The sequence below is a fragment of the Cyprinodon variegatus genome, unplaced genomic scaffold (genome assembly GCF_000732505.1).
Source record: "Cyprinodon variegatus isolate N-32 unplaced genomic scaffold, C_variegatus-1.0 Scaffold331, whole genome shotgun sequence".
NCBI classification, from domain to species: domain Eukaryota; kingdom Metazoa; phylum Chordata; class Actinopteri; order Cyprinodontiformes; family Cyprinodontidae; genus Cyprinodon; species Cyprinodon variegatus.
This window is the reverse complement of record NW_015150784.1, coordinates 684901-700298: the sequence shown is the minus strand read 5'-3', so window position 1 is coordinate 700298 and position 15398 is coordinate 684901. Positions and strand designations below refer to the sequence as shown.

At 36.8% G+C, this 15398-nt stretch overlaps 1 protein-coding gene across 1 annotated transcript in view; it reads right to left on the bottom strand.

Annotated features, from left to right (window-relative positions):
- cabp7 (calcium binding protein 7) overlaps positions 1-7284 on the bottom strand; it is a 28788-nt gene extending 21504 nt beyond the window's left edge. Inside the window, exon 1 of the mRNA XM_015385092.1 lies at positions 6334-7284. Coding sequence (XP_015240578.1) covers positions 6334-6442 — 109 coding nt within the window. The 5' untranslated portion in view covers positions 6443-7284. The remainder of the gene's footprint in view (positions 1-6333) is intronic.
- Positions 7285-15398: the final 8114 nt, after the last annotated feature.

Sequence of the window (15398 nt, the reverse complement as noted above, 5' to 3'; positions counted from 1 at the left end):
ACCCTGCAACAGACTGCTGACCTGTGCAGGGTGTAACCCCGCCTCTCGTCCATAGACTGCCTGAGAAAGGCATCTGCCTCAACGCAACCCTGACAAGGGCTAAGCCGTAGAAGATGGATGGTCTCTGGGGTGTTGAGCTTTTCTGGTGTGAGTAGGGATGGGAATTGAAAACAGGTTCCTGTTCAGAACGGGTTCCATGTGTTCCAAGTCCATGGCACCGTTTGGCAGCTCGCTTAATGGTTCTCTTATCGATTCCAGGCAGCACCAGAGCCTAGGGCTCTGGGCAACACGACTTACGTCATGTTTTTTTTACAAAATATTACGCACATGACATTCAGTAACCAAGTACGACGTGACCAGGCGTAAGTCTAGAAATTCTTACCTGATTCTAGCTATTGCAATGGATGTAACGAAACATGCTACGAAGTTGCTCTGCAGTTCAGGGAGCGAGAGAAAGGTGACGCTTGTTTATTTAAATCAGGGGAAAATGAGTTTATTTCCTGAAATTGTACAGTAATGCTTTTTCTTTAAACAGATGCCTTCTCCATTAGATTTAGATGACTGTGACGAGACGAGTAGCCTGGCTGGCTCAAAGGCTGGCAGCTCCCGTTCACTGCCTTCTTTTTTCGCAGAGGCAGGCAGAAATAGAATGTCCCAGGCGAAGTTAGATTAATGTGCACTTACCAAGTTTACTATTAACAGAATCGATAAGGTATTGAATCGTTTCACAGAATCGATAAGGGAATCGGAATCATGAAAATCTTATCAATTCCCAACCCTAGGTGTGAGTGAGCTCCCTGTCAGAGAGAGGACCTTTGCTGGTGGCTGGGCCACCCTGTGTTGCTGCACACCTGAGAACATTTCTCAATCAAGATGACAAGTGTGTATTTAAGGAGGGGAACAATCATCCCTCTTCACTGGATGATTACTCCTGATGGTGTTCCAGCCAAAGACCTAAACCAGGAATATATTTCCTGTTGAAATTTGCCTTCTTGTGAATTTCCTTAATGTGGACTCTGTTATTGTCCATCTCTGATCCTCATGGAAAAGGCCTCGCCTGTGTACTGCAGTTCTCAGTCTTCATCACCTGCCTGCCCACTCTCTAGCACGACGTCTCGGACCAACGCTCTCAGATCTCACTCACATTCTCCTTGGCCTCTGAAGTACAGTCATCTAAGCCCACTGAATCTAACCCCTACAGATCTATACTACCTCCCCTGCATCCCTCAAACCAACCAGAAAGTTCAGCTGACTTCTTGAAATCTTCCCTTTCAAGATTTTTATTTTTTTTAAATAAAATGTTAAAAATCACTGCTTCTGTGTGATTCTAGTGTTTAAAAAAATACACACCAACATGACAATTGCTGCTTTCCTGTCACATCATTCAAGGTTAAATTATTGCCTTCCTATAGGGTTGATATTATGGCTTTTTTTTTTTTTTTAAGATTTTGTCAATTAATTGGAGACTTTAACCATTCTGAGAGGTTTTAGGAAACAAAGTGTAATCTTCTCACCCAAATAGCTCCATTCATATTAAAGGAAATTAAATAAGGTGTTTAAGAACAACTTTGGGATCCCAGAGGATACTGGAACATTAGTGTCTGATAAAGCATGGTTTACATCACCTGAAAGCATGCTGACCAAGACAAAACAAAACAAAAAAAACACCTGCTCTGAAATCTTCAAGGTCAACTAGAGACTGCGGCTGATCAGAAGCAGAAAGAAGCAGAATGCCCCCTGAATAACACAAAGCAAATGTTGAGCCATTCAAATACCATAACAAAAAGCCAGAATGGAGGATTCAAGGTGAAGCTTTCAACTCAAAGAACACTTTTTATTAGACATTTGTTTATTTAAAAAAAAAAACAAAAAAAGTGACAGCAATGGGATTTTCAAGTTGTGAATAAGCCTGCTCTGCTGTGTCAAGGTGAAGAAACATGTGCTAAATACATTACTCCCTAGGGCGGCCAAGGGGGAAACCAAATACCTTTAATTAACAACTTAATTGAGAAAAAAAAATACATTCAGTACAAAAAATCTCAAGTGAGAAGCTGTCCTCGCTGATTAAATGGGCCCAAACCAAACAGAAGGAATTACACAAGGATCTGTCAGGGAGCATGGCAGAGGAGGAAATTATGTGAAAGAAAAGCAGGAATAAATCAGCAAACATTGAGCAGTTTGATTAAAAGGATATAACAGAACATACACCAACAACACCATTCCTACCAAAATCCAGATACCCTGCTAGCTTCTTAGCTTTAGGAATTAGGCTCATAAAAAAAGCTTGAGGAAAGAAGTAAATATTTTCAATAATTGTATTATTTTATTTTTAATCTTAGCTTAAAGCAATCAATTTACCCTTAACCTTACCCTTATCAAAGAACTGAATGTCTGTAAGAGAGATTTGTGGCTGAATTTTTATTTAACAAAGGCAAATCTCTGTCACTGCATTAGATTAGCATAGTAACACAGGCTAAACTGATTTTTTATTCAAATTGCCCTTAAAACAATATTTCAGCAAGTACTTTCATAAACATCACAAAAACAAAAAAACATCTCACTGAAAGTGAACTCTGTGTTACTAATTTCAATTAATCTCTTTGAGAGTTTGAGTTAAAAACATAAATAAAAGTCAAATTAGATAATAAAAACCTTCCAGTAACTAAAAAATTTTTTTTTTTGCAGTTTTTGAAGGGAAATTAGATTTAAATGTCAACTTTAATGCCCTACTTTTTTTTTCCCTTTTGTGATATGGAAGTTAAAAAAATCTATTTTGCACAACTAACAAACCTCCCCCTGTAGATTCCTAAGTAATGAAGCCATAAGCTTGACGCTCCTCTCCCTTCTGTAATTCAATTGATGGCCAAACAAACAAACAAACAAACAAACAAACAAACAAACAAACAAACAAACAAACAAACAAACAAACAAACATGATCATTTCCATTAGGTAAAACTATTTAATAAAAAAAATACTGTAACTTATAATGATTCCTTTTATCTTCACTTAAACTGAATTTAGGCTCCTACACTCCCTTTTGAGTACATATGGATCTGTTGAGTCTCAAAAGATACTTCATAGCTCTAACCATATTACATAAAATTGGTGAGGAATTCTGGCTTTGATAAAGCAGTCTAAATTAAAAAAGCAAAAGCTCAAGTTTATTATAACATTATTAAGCTGTACATTGAAGGACTTTTTTTTATTATTTTGTCTCAATACCTATAACCTCTCTTTCACACCTAATGCCTAAAGCTAACATATCGTCTAATGAAAGAAACAAGCTATCAGGTTAGAGGCAGAAAGAAGCTTTAGGATTTATTATCCAAGAAAACCGAACAAAGCCCTCATCAATCCTCTTTTAATTTTTTGATTTCACATATTTCAGATGTCTGTGTGAGTCTTTGGGTGGCAAACAATTTTCCGTTAATAGTTTCAGGGTCATTAGAAAATGATGCCATAGTCGATTTACAGACCATCTTTTCTGGTTAAAGGATTTTAGAACCAGGCTGCACAGGAGCGCAGTGGGTGACGCTGCTGCCTTGCAGCAAGAAGGTTCCCGCTTTGATTCTCGGGGTCTTTCTGTATGGAGCATGTTCTCCCTGTGCATGTGTGGGCTCTCTCTGGGTACTCCGGCTTCCTCCCATAGTTTTTGAAATGTGGGAGGAAGCTGGTGGTTAATTGGCTTCCCTAAATTCTCCTTAGGTGTGAGTGTGTGTGTGAACAGTTGTTTATCTTGTTTGTCTGTTTCGTGTAACCTGCCTCTTGCCCACTGACAGCTGGAGATAAGCAACAGCAGCCATCAGGACCACAGCAGGGATAAACGTGACGGAAAATGGATTTTAGAACCAGCTAAAGACCAGGTATTTTATATGGTAAAATGGAAAAAAATAACAGAGGGTGTACTTTCTCCATATAAACAACCAGTTATCCATCCATGCATTTTCTTTTCGTAAATCCTTCATAGTGCACACCCACATTGGAACTAAGGGGGTTTTTACGCTAACAAGTAAAAATCACATCCATTTGAAAGGGAGACAAAGTTCTCTGACACATCCATGCATATGGAGAGCATAAAAAAAAATATAACGCAGCTTTTATATATAAACTGTTCTTCTTTTGTTTAGTTATACCTTCGCTTCACCATGCAGGTATATATCTATATATATATATATATATATATATATATATATATATATATATATATATATATATATATATATATGTTGGATCTGTTGGTATATATGTTGGATCTGTTGGTAAATCATATTCTGTTCATCTCAGTATAAACGGCATCAATTACTGCTGTTCCACGGTTAAAATAATTTACATTCTTTACCTAAAGCTAAAATGTATCTCTGGACATTGTTTATGTCAGGCAATTTGTGCTATACACTGATTAATATCAAAGATATGTCTTTGGACAAGATGCAAGGTCCCTTTGTCCTTGTGTTGTGTTGTCAGTATGGGCTTTATTTTCCACGTGTCCCTTCCACAATGTCACAGAGAGAAATTCCCGCTGATTTAATCACACGTCACTGTCTGTGTATAAATTATTCATATACAGTAAGAATATACATTTTGTTGATGGAAGGTGTGCTGCTAAGGCATACATTTTTGAAGAATATTGGAAGGTTGTGGCAACAGATTGTTTTACAAGCAACCAAACTAAAACGGTAATTTTGATTTGGAAATATTACCAGCATTAACGGGGTTTAACTAATGAGAGTATTTATTTGCTAGCTATCAGTTTGTTGTAATCAGTTTTAGGATGTAGAGCTGCCTGACTGAATCTAAATTTGTTAAATTTGTCTGGGAATATCTACCAGAACCTTTCAGAGCAGTTCTCCTAAATATGATTAGAGGAGTAATTACATGAGATGAGCAATCAGTGAGCTTCTGCCCTGCATTAATTACAGATTGTGTGGCTAGAATAATATTTATATATCACATTTTTTCATTATTATTTTTATAGTAGAATAGGGGAATTATCTTTGGGAAAGAAAAAAAAGCACCACTGACAATATTAATTTGGACACCGCTACTGCAGAGTGTGTTGAGGTGGCGCAGGAGAGGCATCAAAGGGCATGTAGGAGCTCACAGATTCATACTCTCAGACTGATCCTGGATATGTTCAGGGGAGAGGGTTAAAATGAAACCTTCAGGTTTCCCTCAGCTACAATGAGTGAGGTGCTATCTAACAAATAAAAAACTGCCGTTTGTTCTGAGAGATGAACCCACATTAGTCTAGCAATTAACATTTAGTTGTTAAATGAATTAAGGGTTGACTGATCTGTCTCTCTTTGTTCTGTTAATTTAACTCTACATAACATGGAAAGCTTTCTCTTTTCTTCTTCTTTTAATTATTTCTTGTCCACAAATCCAGTTGTTTAAATTAATTTATGTCACCACTGCAGTTTGTGGATTTTCAATGTCAAAGGAATGGCTCAAAGCAAGGGCAAGCTTTAATGTGTGGGCAACCTGTAGACAATAGAAATAGATGAAGAAGAGAGGAAATGGAAAAAAAAAGACTAAGTGATATCTAATCTTATCCTGTGAATCTCTTTATTGCAGTCTACTTGGCTTTGTTCCCATTCCCTGCCAGCTGTGCCTTCTCATTCTGAGAGCAATTTGGCAAAACAAAACCTCTACCCCTAACAAAAATACACCTTGACTACAATAGCAGTTTCTAGCTCAGCAGATATTTTCAGAAGCCATTTTGGTGTGACATTGTTGCTTTTCTGTTAAGTTTGTTTAGTCAAAATGTGATAATGAAGGTACTTGGTGAAATGAGAAGTACCCAGTAATACTTTCTGCAAGGTTTGTCGGTGCATCCAGACTAAGCAGAAGATTTTAATTATTCAAAGGCACAACTAAACGAAACTTCTTCTAATTTTCTATGTTTTTTTCTCTTGAAATAGGTGCAAATCATTTACAACCACAACAGATGCAATTAAAAGTTGCCCGGGTAAACCAATTTTCAGAAGATAAATTATATTTTCTTTAATTGGCTAAGATAGTGGCTAAATTGATTCATTATTTAACCCATGCAATTTGCCAGTATTGCCTTAAAAATGTGCACAATTCCTCAAAGCAACTTTGGCTTCCACCTTAAACTTTCACTCTTTAAAATGAGATAAATAAAATTGTATTTTTATAGAATTTCATACAAAGAAAGATAAGGCAAAGCCCGGGGAGCTCTCCAGGGTGCCGGCATCTCCCTGGAGAGCTCTCCAGGGTGCTGAAAGCCTCATGGATTTACACAGACATCAACAAAAGGTAGAAATCATCAAACACCTCCAAAATCATACGAAACATACACCAACGCTCACCTTCCACCTCGTCGTCGGGCAGGTGAACAGGGGTCCGGTAGGAAAGGACATCTGGAATAGTGCAAAGCCCCTTGTACATGAACCTGGTGGTCACGGCGCGCACTGGCATTTCTGCGAGGGGAAAGCAACAACCGTGTCGCGATCTTCATAGAGCCTCGCTCTCCGGAGTTTTGACAGACCGTGGGCTACAGTTCTTGATATTTTGGAGAAAATATCAAGCAGGTGACTGTTGGAAAAACACGCAGCACAAAGTTCTCCTTCAACAAACGTTTTTGTTTTTAATAATAAGAGCGGGGCGTGTATCCAGGAGACAGATACAAAATTGGCCTTTGGGTTCAATGCATAGCCTTACATCGGCTTTTTGTAAGCAAAAAATGAAACAAAGACTGATTGAGAGAGAATAATACATGCAAAACTTTTACTTTACCGCCTGTTGAGCTCAGCTGTCTGCGTTCTCGCATCGACCAGCCAGATATTCATTTAAATTGTACTAAAACAAAAGAGGTAATCGAAACGCATTGCCGAGTTTTTTTTTTTTTTCGTTTTCGGTAGCTTTACCAATAATATAATTTAGAAATGAAAAAACAATCCAAATTAATTTAGGTTTTATTGGATTTTTAAAACGAATCTCGTTCATTCAAAGAGTCTGTTCCTGATAGTATTCCGCTCACTTTCCTCCCCTCGTTCGGCATGTTGACAAAAAAGAAAAGAAACGAAAAATGAGAAAGGAAAAAAAAGAAGAACAAAAAAATCGATGACAGAGTGAGCTTCTGTCAAGCAGCAGCTGCGCCAAAAGCAGCGATAACGTGGATTTTACCCCAGTAAACGAGGCTAGAATGAAATCTTTCTCGTCTAATCCTGTTTGTTTTCCCCCCGGAGAGCAGTTTCAAGGGAATCCTGGGTGACCCCCGCTCATCTGATCCAGACACGCTGTATGTGGCAGCGATCCTCCCTCTCCAGCCGTCATGTAGTCCTCGTTAAGCATGCTCTTTTTCACGCTGCCGCTCCTCCTATCAACTCACAACCTAGAATATGATAACCAGTTTTTTTCCACCTCAAAGTCCTCTAATTTTCTCAGGTTGAAACAGCAGACTTTGGGCAGCCTCCGTGAGATATTTCCTTGCAAGAGTTGAAGCCCATAACTTTGCTCAGTTTACAATACTCTATTAGATTCCTAAGATTAACCCTCATTTAATATACCCCCACATATTTCAGTAATATTCTACATGAAGGACAACACACTTTGCAGGTAGTGGCCTAGTGGTTAGGGTATAAGCTTGGAATCCTGAGACTGTGAGTTTGAAACCCACTGCCACTCTTGCTCCCTGAGCAAAGACCCTTAACTCCCACACTGCCAGAGGCGTAGCCAGAGGCGTAGCCAGAACATTTTTATAAGGGTGGCCAGGCATTAACCAATGTACACTGAGGGGTGACCAAAAGTGCATAGGTGCCAGAACCTCAGAGTCAATCTACACTCTTCCAACAGGAAAATTAACGAGCAAAGCATCCATATTTTCTAAATAAAGATTAACTATTCCATAAGCCTTTGCTAACAAATAGATGCATATATTTAAACATCCATGCTTGCCAGATAAAAGGTATAGTGGATAAAATCTTAAATCTTTTCTATTGTCATTACGTACCTACTTTTATAAATAATCATTCTGCGTAAAATTGATATTTACAAGTACTAATATCCACATAAAGCAAATTTCTCCACTGTTAGATCAATAAAGTCATTAACTGATTATAGTTTTATAAAACTATATATACTATATAAATATAGTTCCATTAAAATTTTTTACCTTCTTGGCTGTCTATCAATATGTTATGAACTGTTTCTTTTTTCACTTTTTATCGTCATTACACTGTCACAGGTACAGAGCAACGATTTTATATAATTTTTTATCAAAATATTTATTTATTCATGATTTAACCAAAGACTCCTAGATGACTTGCATTCTTCTCTTTTCACAAAATCTAGTTCTGAAAAGGGCCTGAATACTGTACTTATCATTTTTAATGTTAGTATATTGAAGTGCATAATAAACCACAGTGTTTTTGTTGTCAACTAACTGTTAATATATGAAAAATTGAAATGTTTTGAATATTCCACTTCTGAGTATTACTGCTGCCACCATCTGTATCACAGGGAAGAAAATGGTAGGGTTGGCCACAGGGGTGGTCAATGAGGGGCTAAGGGTGGCCATGGCCTCCACTGGCCCCCCATCTAGCTCTGCCCCTGCATACTGCTCCCCAAGCACTGCACAATGGCAGCCCACTGCTCCCCAAGTGGATGGGTTAAATACAGAGAGTTCATTTCATTACTCTGTACTTCTGACAGTGTAATAGCAAAAAAAAAAAAAATGGAGAAAGAAATAATTAATAACGTATTGATAGACACCAAAGAGGGTAAAATTTTAAATGGAACTTGGATAAATCGGCAACTGTAGTCTAGAACATGAAGCTTACTTACATTTTCTCAGTCCTTTGGGTTTTTTTATGTTCATGTTGTCCTACATATTTTAAACAGAGGCTTGTGCAACAAATTTTCATTAAAAGTTTCATTAAATATATTTATTTCATAAGAGTGATATATTCCAACCCATTACTGATTGTTCAGTTAGTTAACAACTAAATCTTATAACTCAGGTTCTCAAAAAATCAAACGCTACTGTATGTAAGGACAATAAAAGATTGTTTGGATAAATACATTTCCATCTTCTGGAAAGTTAGTCCAGGTTGTAAAAAAACAGTCAGCGGGATCCTGTTTGTAAAATTTTAAATAGAATTCATATAAATTAATTCCTGTCCAGTTTTAGGCAATTCAACTTTTGTCTTCATCTGTTTATGTTGTAGAATATTTGTTTTCTGTCCACATCAGCTAAAATATCTCTCAGAAATTCATCTTCATGACAGTTTTTAGAAACTGGGAGTTTTTTTAATTCCTTTTTATGTTATCTGTGTTTATTGCTAAACAGACAGATTTGTCTCTAAGGGTTGAAAAAGGCTCCTTTTCGTCCTTTTCTTTCCACAGAACACTTACCTGTAAAAAAAAGCTCTGGCTCACTCCCGAAAATCATAGCTAGACAACGGTCCTGTCTTTCATCTCTCACATTTCAGCAGCTTTGTGTTCCTTCACCGACCCACTTGCTTCACTAGCTCGGTGGGGGGGCTTAAATTAAAATCTCCACATCCCCCCATGCTGGTTTGAAATGCCTTGCTTGTCTTGTACCATCTATCTCTTCTATAATAACAACCAACCAACCTTTTTTCTACTGAAAGCATCTTCACCCGATTCCTTCATGATTCACCCTGAGAAGAAACACAGGTTCTAAGTTACATGATAATTTTGTAACTTCTTTGATTTTGTTTGATTTTAAATTTGTGTTTCAACATCATAGGTAGTTGAAAGCCTTTACTGTTTGAGCAATTAAACTGGAGTCAGTTTAGTTTTCTTTAAACAGCATTTAACTGCATTCATTATTTATCACAAGCTGTTTTAACAGCTGAAGCAATGCAGTCAAAACTAGCCTGATAATTCTACAGAATGTAGAAGCTACCCGGACTCTGTTTAGAAGGCTGTACGATACTCATTCAGCTAAATAGTTCACTCTTGTCAACTAGTGCTTGGTTGCTCAGATACACAAGACTTTAGAGGAGTGGCACCAGGCAACATAACAGTCATGCACTTCTGAGGAGCCTTTATTAGCACCTTTTAAACCATAATCTGCATGGTATAACCTAACTGATTAAGTATGACGAGGTTTTGAAACTTTAGAAGCCTTTTAAAAATGTTCCTTCTTGCCTTACAGCAACAATGTCCAGCTGCTTTAAATGTCAAGATATGAAAGTAATTCAACTCTTATCATTTAACAGCACATTTACATGGATGGTGCTCCATGAGGTCATATAACCAGAGGTGTTTTACATCTGACTGAAAGACTTAGTTTTGCTGACAGCTGTTTGACTGAGATGTTTTTACTACAAAATAGTGGTATCTGGATATATTGTTTTTGAAGAGTCAGATACTCTATTTATGTTATATAATTCTTCTGGCATAAAACACTGGAATGTTCATGTCCCATAAGTATGGACACCTTCTAAAAAACTATTTGATAAGACAGTTTTGAATTGGTTTTAGTATTCCGTTTTTTTTTTTGTTTTTTTTTATATGAGTGCAGTTGCATAACACATCTTGGCATAGTATAATTTTCCCACTCTGCCTTACAAGGTATCTCCTGTTCACAGCCGCACTCATTTTCTGTCAGACTTAGTTCTGGAATCTAGCTAGGCTGTTTAAAAGATTCAACTTCACTCTCATGTTGGCTGAGTATTTGCTCAAACTGTGATACTCAAATATACATATTTCCTTTTTTTCAGCTTTTTTAGCAGAAAACTTAAGGGTTGGGGTCAAAACTAAATGCTATTTGGAACTTTTTACAGTTTCAACCAACTTGACCAATACCTGGTCTGGGGTATATTTTATATGAGTTGCTTTTATGTCAGAAATACTTGATAGAGCTATTGCTGGCAGGTGCTGCAAAATGTGCTCAGTACCTCCATAAAGTTTGTCAGCAGAAGGAAGCATTAAGACATTTCTGACTGTGGAAATGTCACAATGTACTTTAGGAATATTGATTCTTTCCCTTTCAATATACATCTAGACTCTTAAACTTAGATTCCCAAATTAGATGCAAACTTTACTATTATCTGAAAATAGGACTTTAGAGCACTGAGCTATAGTGTGGTTTTTCTCCTAAGCCCAGGTAAGATGCTTGTCGACCATGTGCAGGATTTTTCTACTCCTCCCAGCTCTTGAGGCACTGACTCCAGCCTCAGTTCACTCCTTCATTCATATTTCTTTGTGGGTTTTATTTGACAGGCCTCTTAAGTCTGTTGACATCCCAGGAGAGAGGCATTTATTTCTATCATCTATTTCCTACCAACCTTTTCCCTTCCATTAAACCTTCTCTGAATATGCTTTAACTTGTTCACAATTTCTATTTTTTTATGGAGATAAAGTCTAATCCTTTAAATTACAAAAGGCAAAGGCTTAAAACCCATACTCCCTTTATGTGTAATGAATCTGTATAATTTATGAGAGTCACTCCTGGAATAACGGACAATTTTGCTCTTATTTTTTTTTTTTTTTTTTCATTTTTTTTTTCAGATGTTTTTAGAAAAGTCAACATTCTGCCAAATGTTTTAGGATATTTTAGACAGATCTGGATGTTTTCTTTAAAAGAAAAAAAAAATTATTTAGTCGAGAAATGTTAGTCATACAGGAGACTGTTGTCACATATAAAACACAACCAGGACTTGAACATCATTGCGACTCCTTCAGTGTCACTTTTTACCTCTTGATAGCCTCCCTGACCAGTTCCAGAATCGTCTTGTTTCTGGTGTTGGAGGGATTTCCAGTTTTGTAATATCCTCTGTTGTATTTTGTTTTCTCTAAGAACTTTGCTTTGACATCATGTACACTGCTGTGGACTATTTTAGTATGTTTCCTGACTGAAACCTTTGCAAATTGTAATTTTTTCGTCTTTAATAACCTCTCTGGATGCAAGTGTCGGGAAAATCCTACAACCTGTTGAACTTAATATCAGGTTCCCAAGATTTACTACAATTGATAGCAGAAAATCAACAAAATATTAGTCTATGCATGTAAATTGTAATTCCACGAGATTATTATAGCATTTTCTGTTTTTCTATAGTGTAAATTTTAGCTTTTCTCTCACCTTTAATAAGATATAGGCATAATTCAGTTTAGAACAACAATTAAAAGATAGTTTGACTGAGGTCATTTTTTTTTGCATTACAACAACTTGGCATTTTAAAGAAGGTTGTGAAGGCTTAGAAGATGAACAGTATTTACTAAAACAGACAAGTCGATAATTTGGGGTCCATCAAATGCTCTTAAAAATGACAACTGAAAGAAGGAGTTTTGAAAAGCAGTTGTAAGTTGTTGTGTTCACCTTATGATATCAATGCTCATTAAAATAGGAAACATACAAAAACACATTTTAGATTTAAATAATTTTTGCTGTTGTGTGTTTTTGAGTATGCAGAAGAAGTTTGAATTTCAACTTTAATGATCCTCACAGGGAGTTTTTATGCTTGCTCCAAAACAAATACAAATTAGGCAAACTGCAAGGACTGCAGTACATTTCATTAGTTAGCTTAACCGTGAAATAAAAGCAGAATTTTCCTCCATTCATTGCTTAGAACAAGTTGCATAAGCCTTTCGAATGTTTGTATCCAAGTAAAGAAAACAAAAAATATCCACTGTTAACATGAACAAGCACAATCCTCAGAGAATGGCTGCATCATGCATGACGATGGCCCTGCATTAGTATCTTTCCACCCTGGTTCACACCAGATAAGTGTGCTGGGTGCTGCCTGTGTGCAGGGAGAACAGCATGTGGTTCCGCTGGTTGGTTCTTCAAGGGTTTTTTTTCCTGGACTGACAGGTCTATTCTCAGCTGAATGGGAAGGGATCGTCTCTGTCTGCTACACCTGAGCCATATGTACGCTGTGTACTCAGGCAAGCAGGGGTTGAAACGATTCACAGACTCCTTTTTTTTTTTTTAAGATTTAGAGCCCTTGATTAACAGTATCATAAATATCTATTGATTTGTTTTTTATTACTTATTCTTTGCTCATCATAGCTTCTTACAAACCTGCTGATATATTTATAACATTGTGATAGCGGGAAAATCCCCTTTCAGACCCATTAAGCATATAACTAGCGTTATCTTTTTTGCAGGAAACGTGCATAGTGTTTCAAGTAGGAGGCTAATATGCTGCTGCGAGATTTAAAAGGGAGTCATGCTTGTCATCGGCTGGGGATCATACAAAGGAAGATCAACTCAGCCTCAGGCTTCCACCGAGGGGGAAACACCTCAGCCGACAGCTTATTTTCATCAAATTAAATGCCTCGGATGAGCCTTATGTTGCCCAGTAAGGCTGCAGTTCTAAGAGCAGGAGGTGAGGAGATGTAATCGCAGCTGGCTGACCTCCAAGAGGTCAAGATTAAAATTTTCAGCAGAGGATAGAGGAGAACTGTGATTCCAAAGACAGATTTCCCTGTCAGCTGTGGCAGAGGTTTTCTTTTTCTTTCTTGTTTCCTACATATTTTTTCAGCTCTGGGTGGAAAACAAATGACTGTATTGCATGATGTAGGGTCTGTTTTTACACCAGGCTTAAAGCAGGAGTTTTGAAACGAGTTGTGTGTGGACAAAAGCAAATTCTTTGTAGCTACTGAGATGAGAGCTAATTCAAAAAAAGGCTTATGTGTCCGACAAAAGGAGAAGCTTGAAGCAGAGATAATTGTGGTGGAAAACCTGCCATGCTGGGCAGCTCAGAGGCTCTGGATTTGGGCAAAGCTAGGAGCCACAGTCCTGTGTCAGAGCTGATGTCCAGGAGGAGAGTTGGCTGGGTTGCTTACTGGCTCAAATCTGTGTTCAGAAAAAAAAAAAAAAAGCCTAACAATCTAATAATGAGAGTCCAAACCACACAGGAAATCTCAGTTGCAGAATGAGAAGGTGTAGGTGGTGGTGGGGGGGCTACTTAGGATTCAAGGAATTTAGTGAATTTCTATTATCTTGTGACAGAGCGCTGAAGAGATCTAGTTCAGCCACATTGTAATGAGATTCATATCACTTTTTAGAATAACCAAACTGAAACAATATTCATCTAACTCAGCAAATGCAATCTATAAAACTAACGATGCGGAAAGACGTTCCAAAGATGTTATTACAAACACCTGCATCACAATGAAGTAGCCAAACATTCAGTTAGGATTATTGATTACTGATATGACTGTGTGAATACCCCTTGGATTCAGAAATGATCCGACTACAAACACAACTGGATGTAATGGAAATTGGCAGCGGAAATAAAAAAAAAAAGGCTTAGATTTTATTTGGATTTAAGTCAGTTTTATTTAGCAAGAAGTTTACATTTACTCATAGGCATTGGTATTAAATCAGTTGTTTTTTACTTTGAAGATGAATAGGAACTTTTTTGATTATCAAAAACAGAAATGATATGTGCATGGATATACATATACATACACATATGCATACATACGTAGATGCATGTAAATATATTTAAACTATATATTTCCTATAACCCACACAAAATGATGCATACAAGTTCAAATACAAATGAAAAGACGTGGAAATGTCAAAAATTCACATTCCTGAATATTTCTTTATGATTCCTTTGTTGAAAAACATGATGATAGTCAACAGCAGATAACTTTACAAATGTAAATACATCTGACTTTCTTGTAACAAGAATAATATGAATATTCACAGAGTGAAAAAAAGAAATTGATTATTTATTTGGCATATAGACATACAGTTAGGACCTATTCTGTGTGTTTAATCATTTGTAAAATTTTGAATTGCAAATATTTTTTTAATATTTATTCAGGATATCACATTTTCATTATTTGCATGCATCTCTAGTTTTTTAAATAATTTATTTTTTTAATCACAGTATTTCAACTTAAATATATGCATTTGTGGCACTATTAGTTTTCAATGCATGCTGCATTTGCAGTTGTTCCAGTTCTGCCTCTGCCAGTGTGGTATGTTTAGATTTGAGATAAAAATGCCATGCTCATATTCAAGGATGTGTTCACCTCCAGCCTGACCCAGCAGGTGCAGCGTTGGACATGCCTGGAGTGGTCTTTGACTCTGACTTAAATTTAAAGCAGCATGTCCAAGTGTTTTATTTGTTTTACTACCTCCTTTTATTGAGTTTTTATCTTTATTTGCTTTTACTTTGATTTTAATTTTCTTCTAATTTAACTTTGAAAATTCCAGGTACTGAATTGTACTATACAAATAAACATATTGTATAATAAACAGTTTATTTCTCTACAAGCCTTTCTTTGTGGAAAAAAAAAAAGTTACTGGTCATAAGTTCATATCTTGATAGTTGGTGTTGATTCTGGGCTTCCTCTCTACCCTTGTCTTGCAGCAATTACCCTGGTTGTTTCTCTCTGTCAGCACCATTCTATTACTTGGAACCCTTCACAGGTTTCTTAC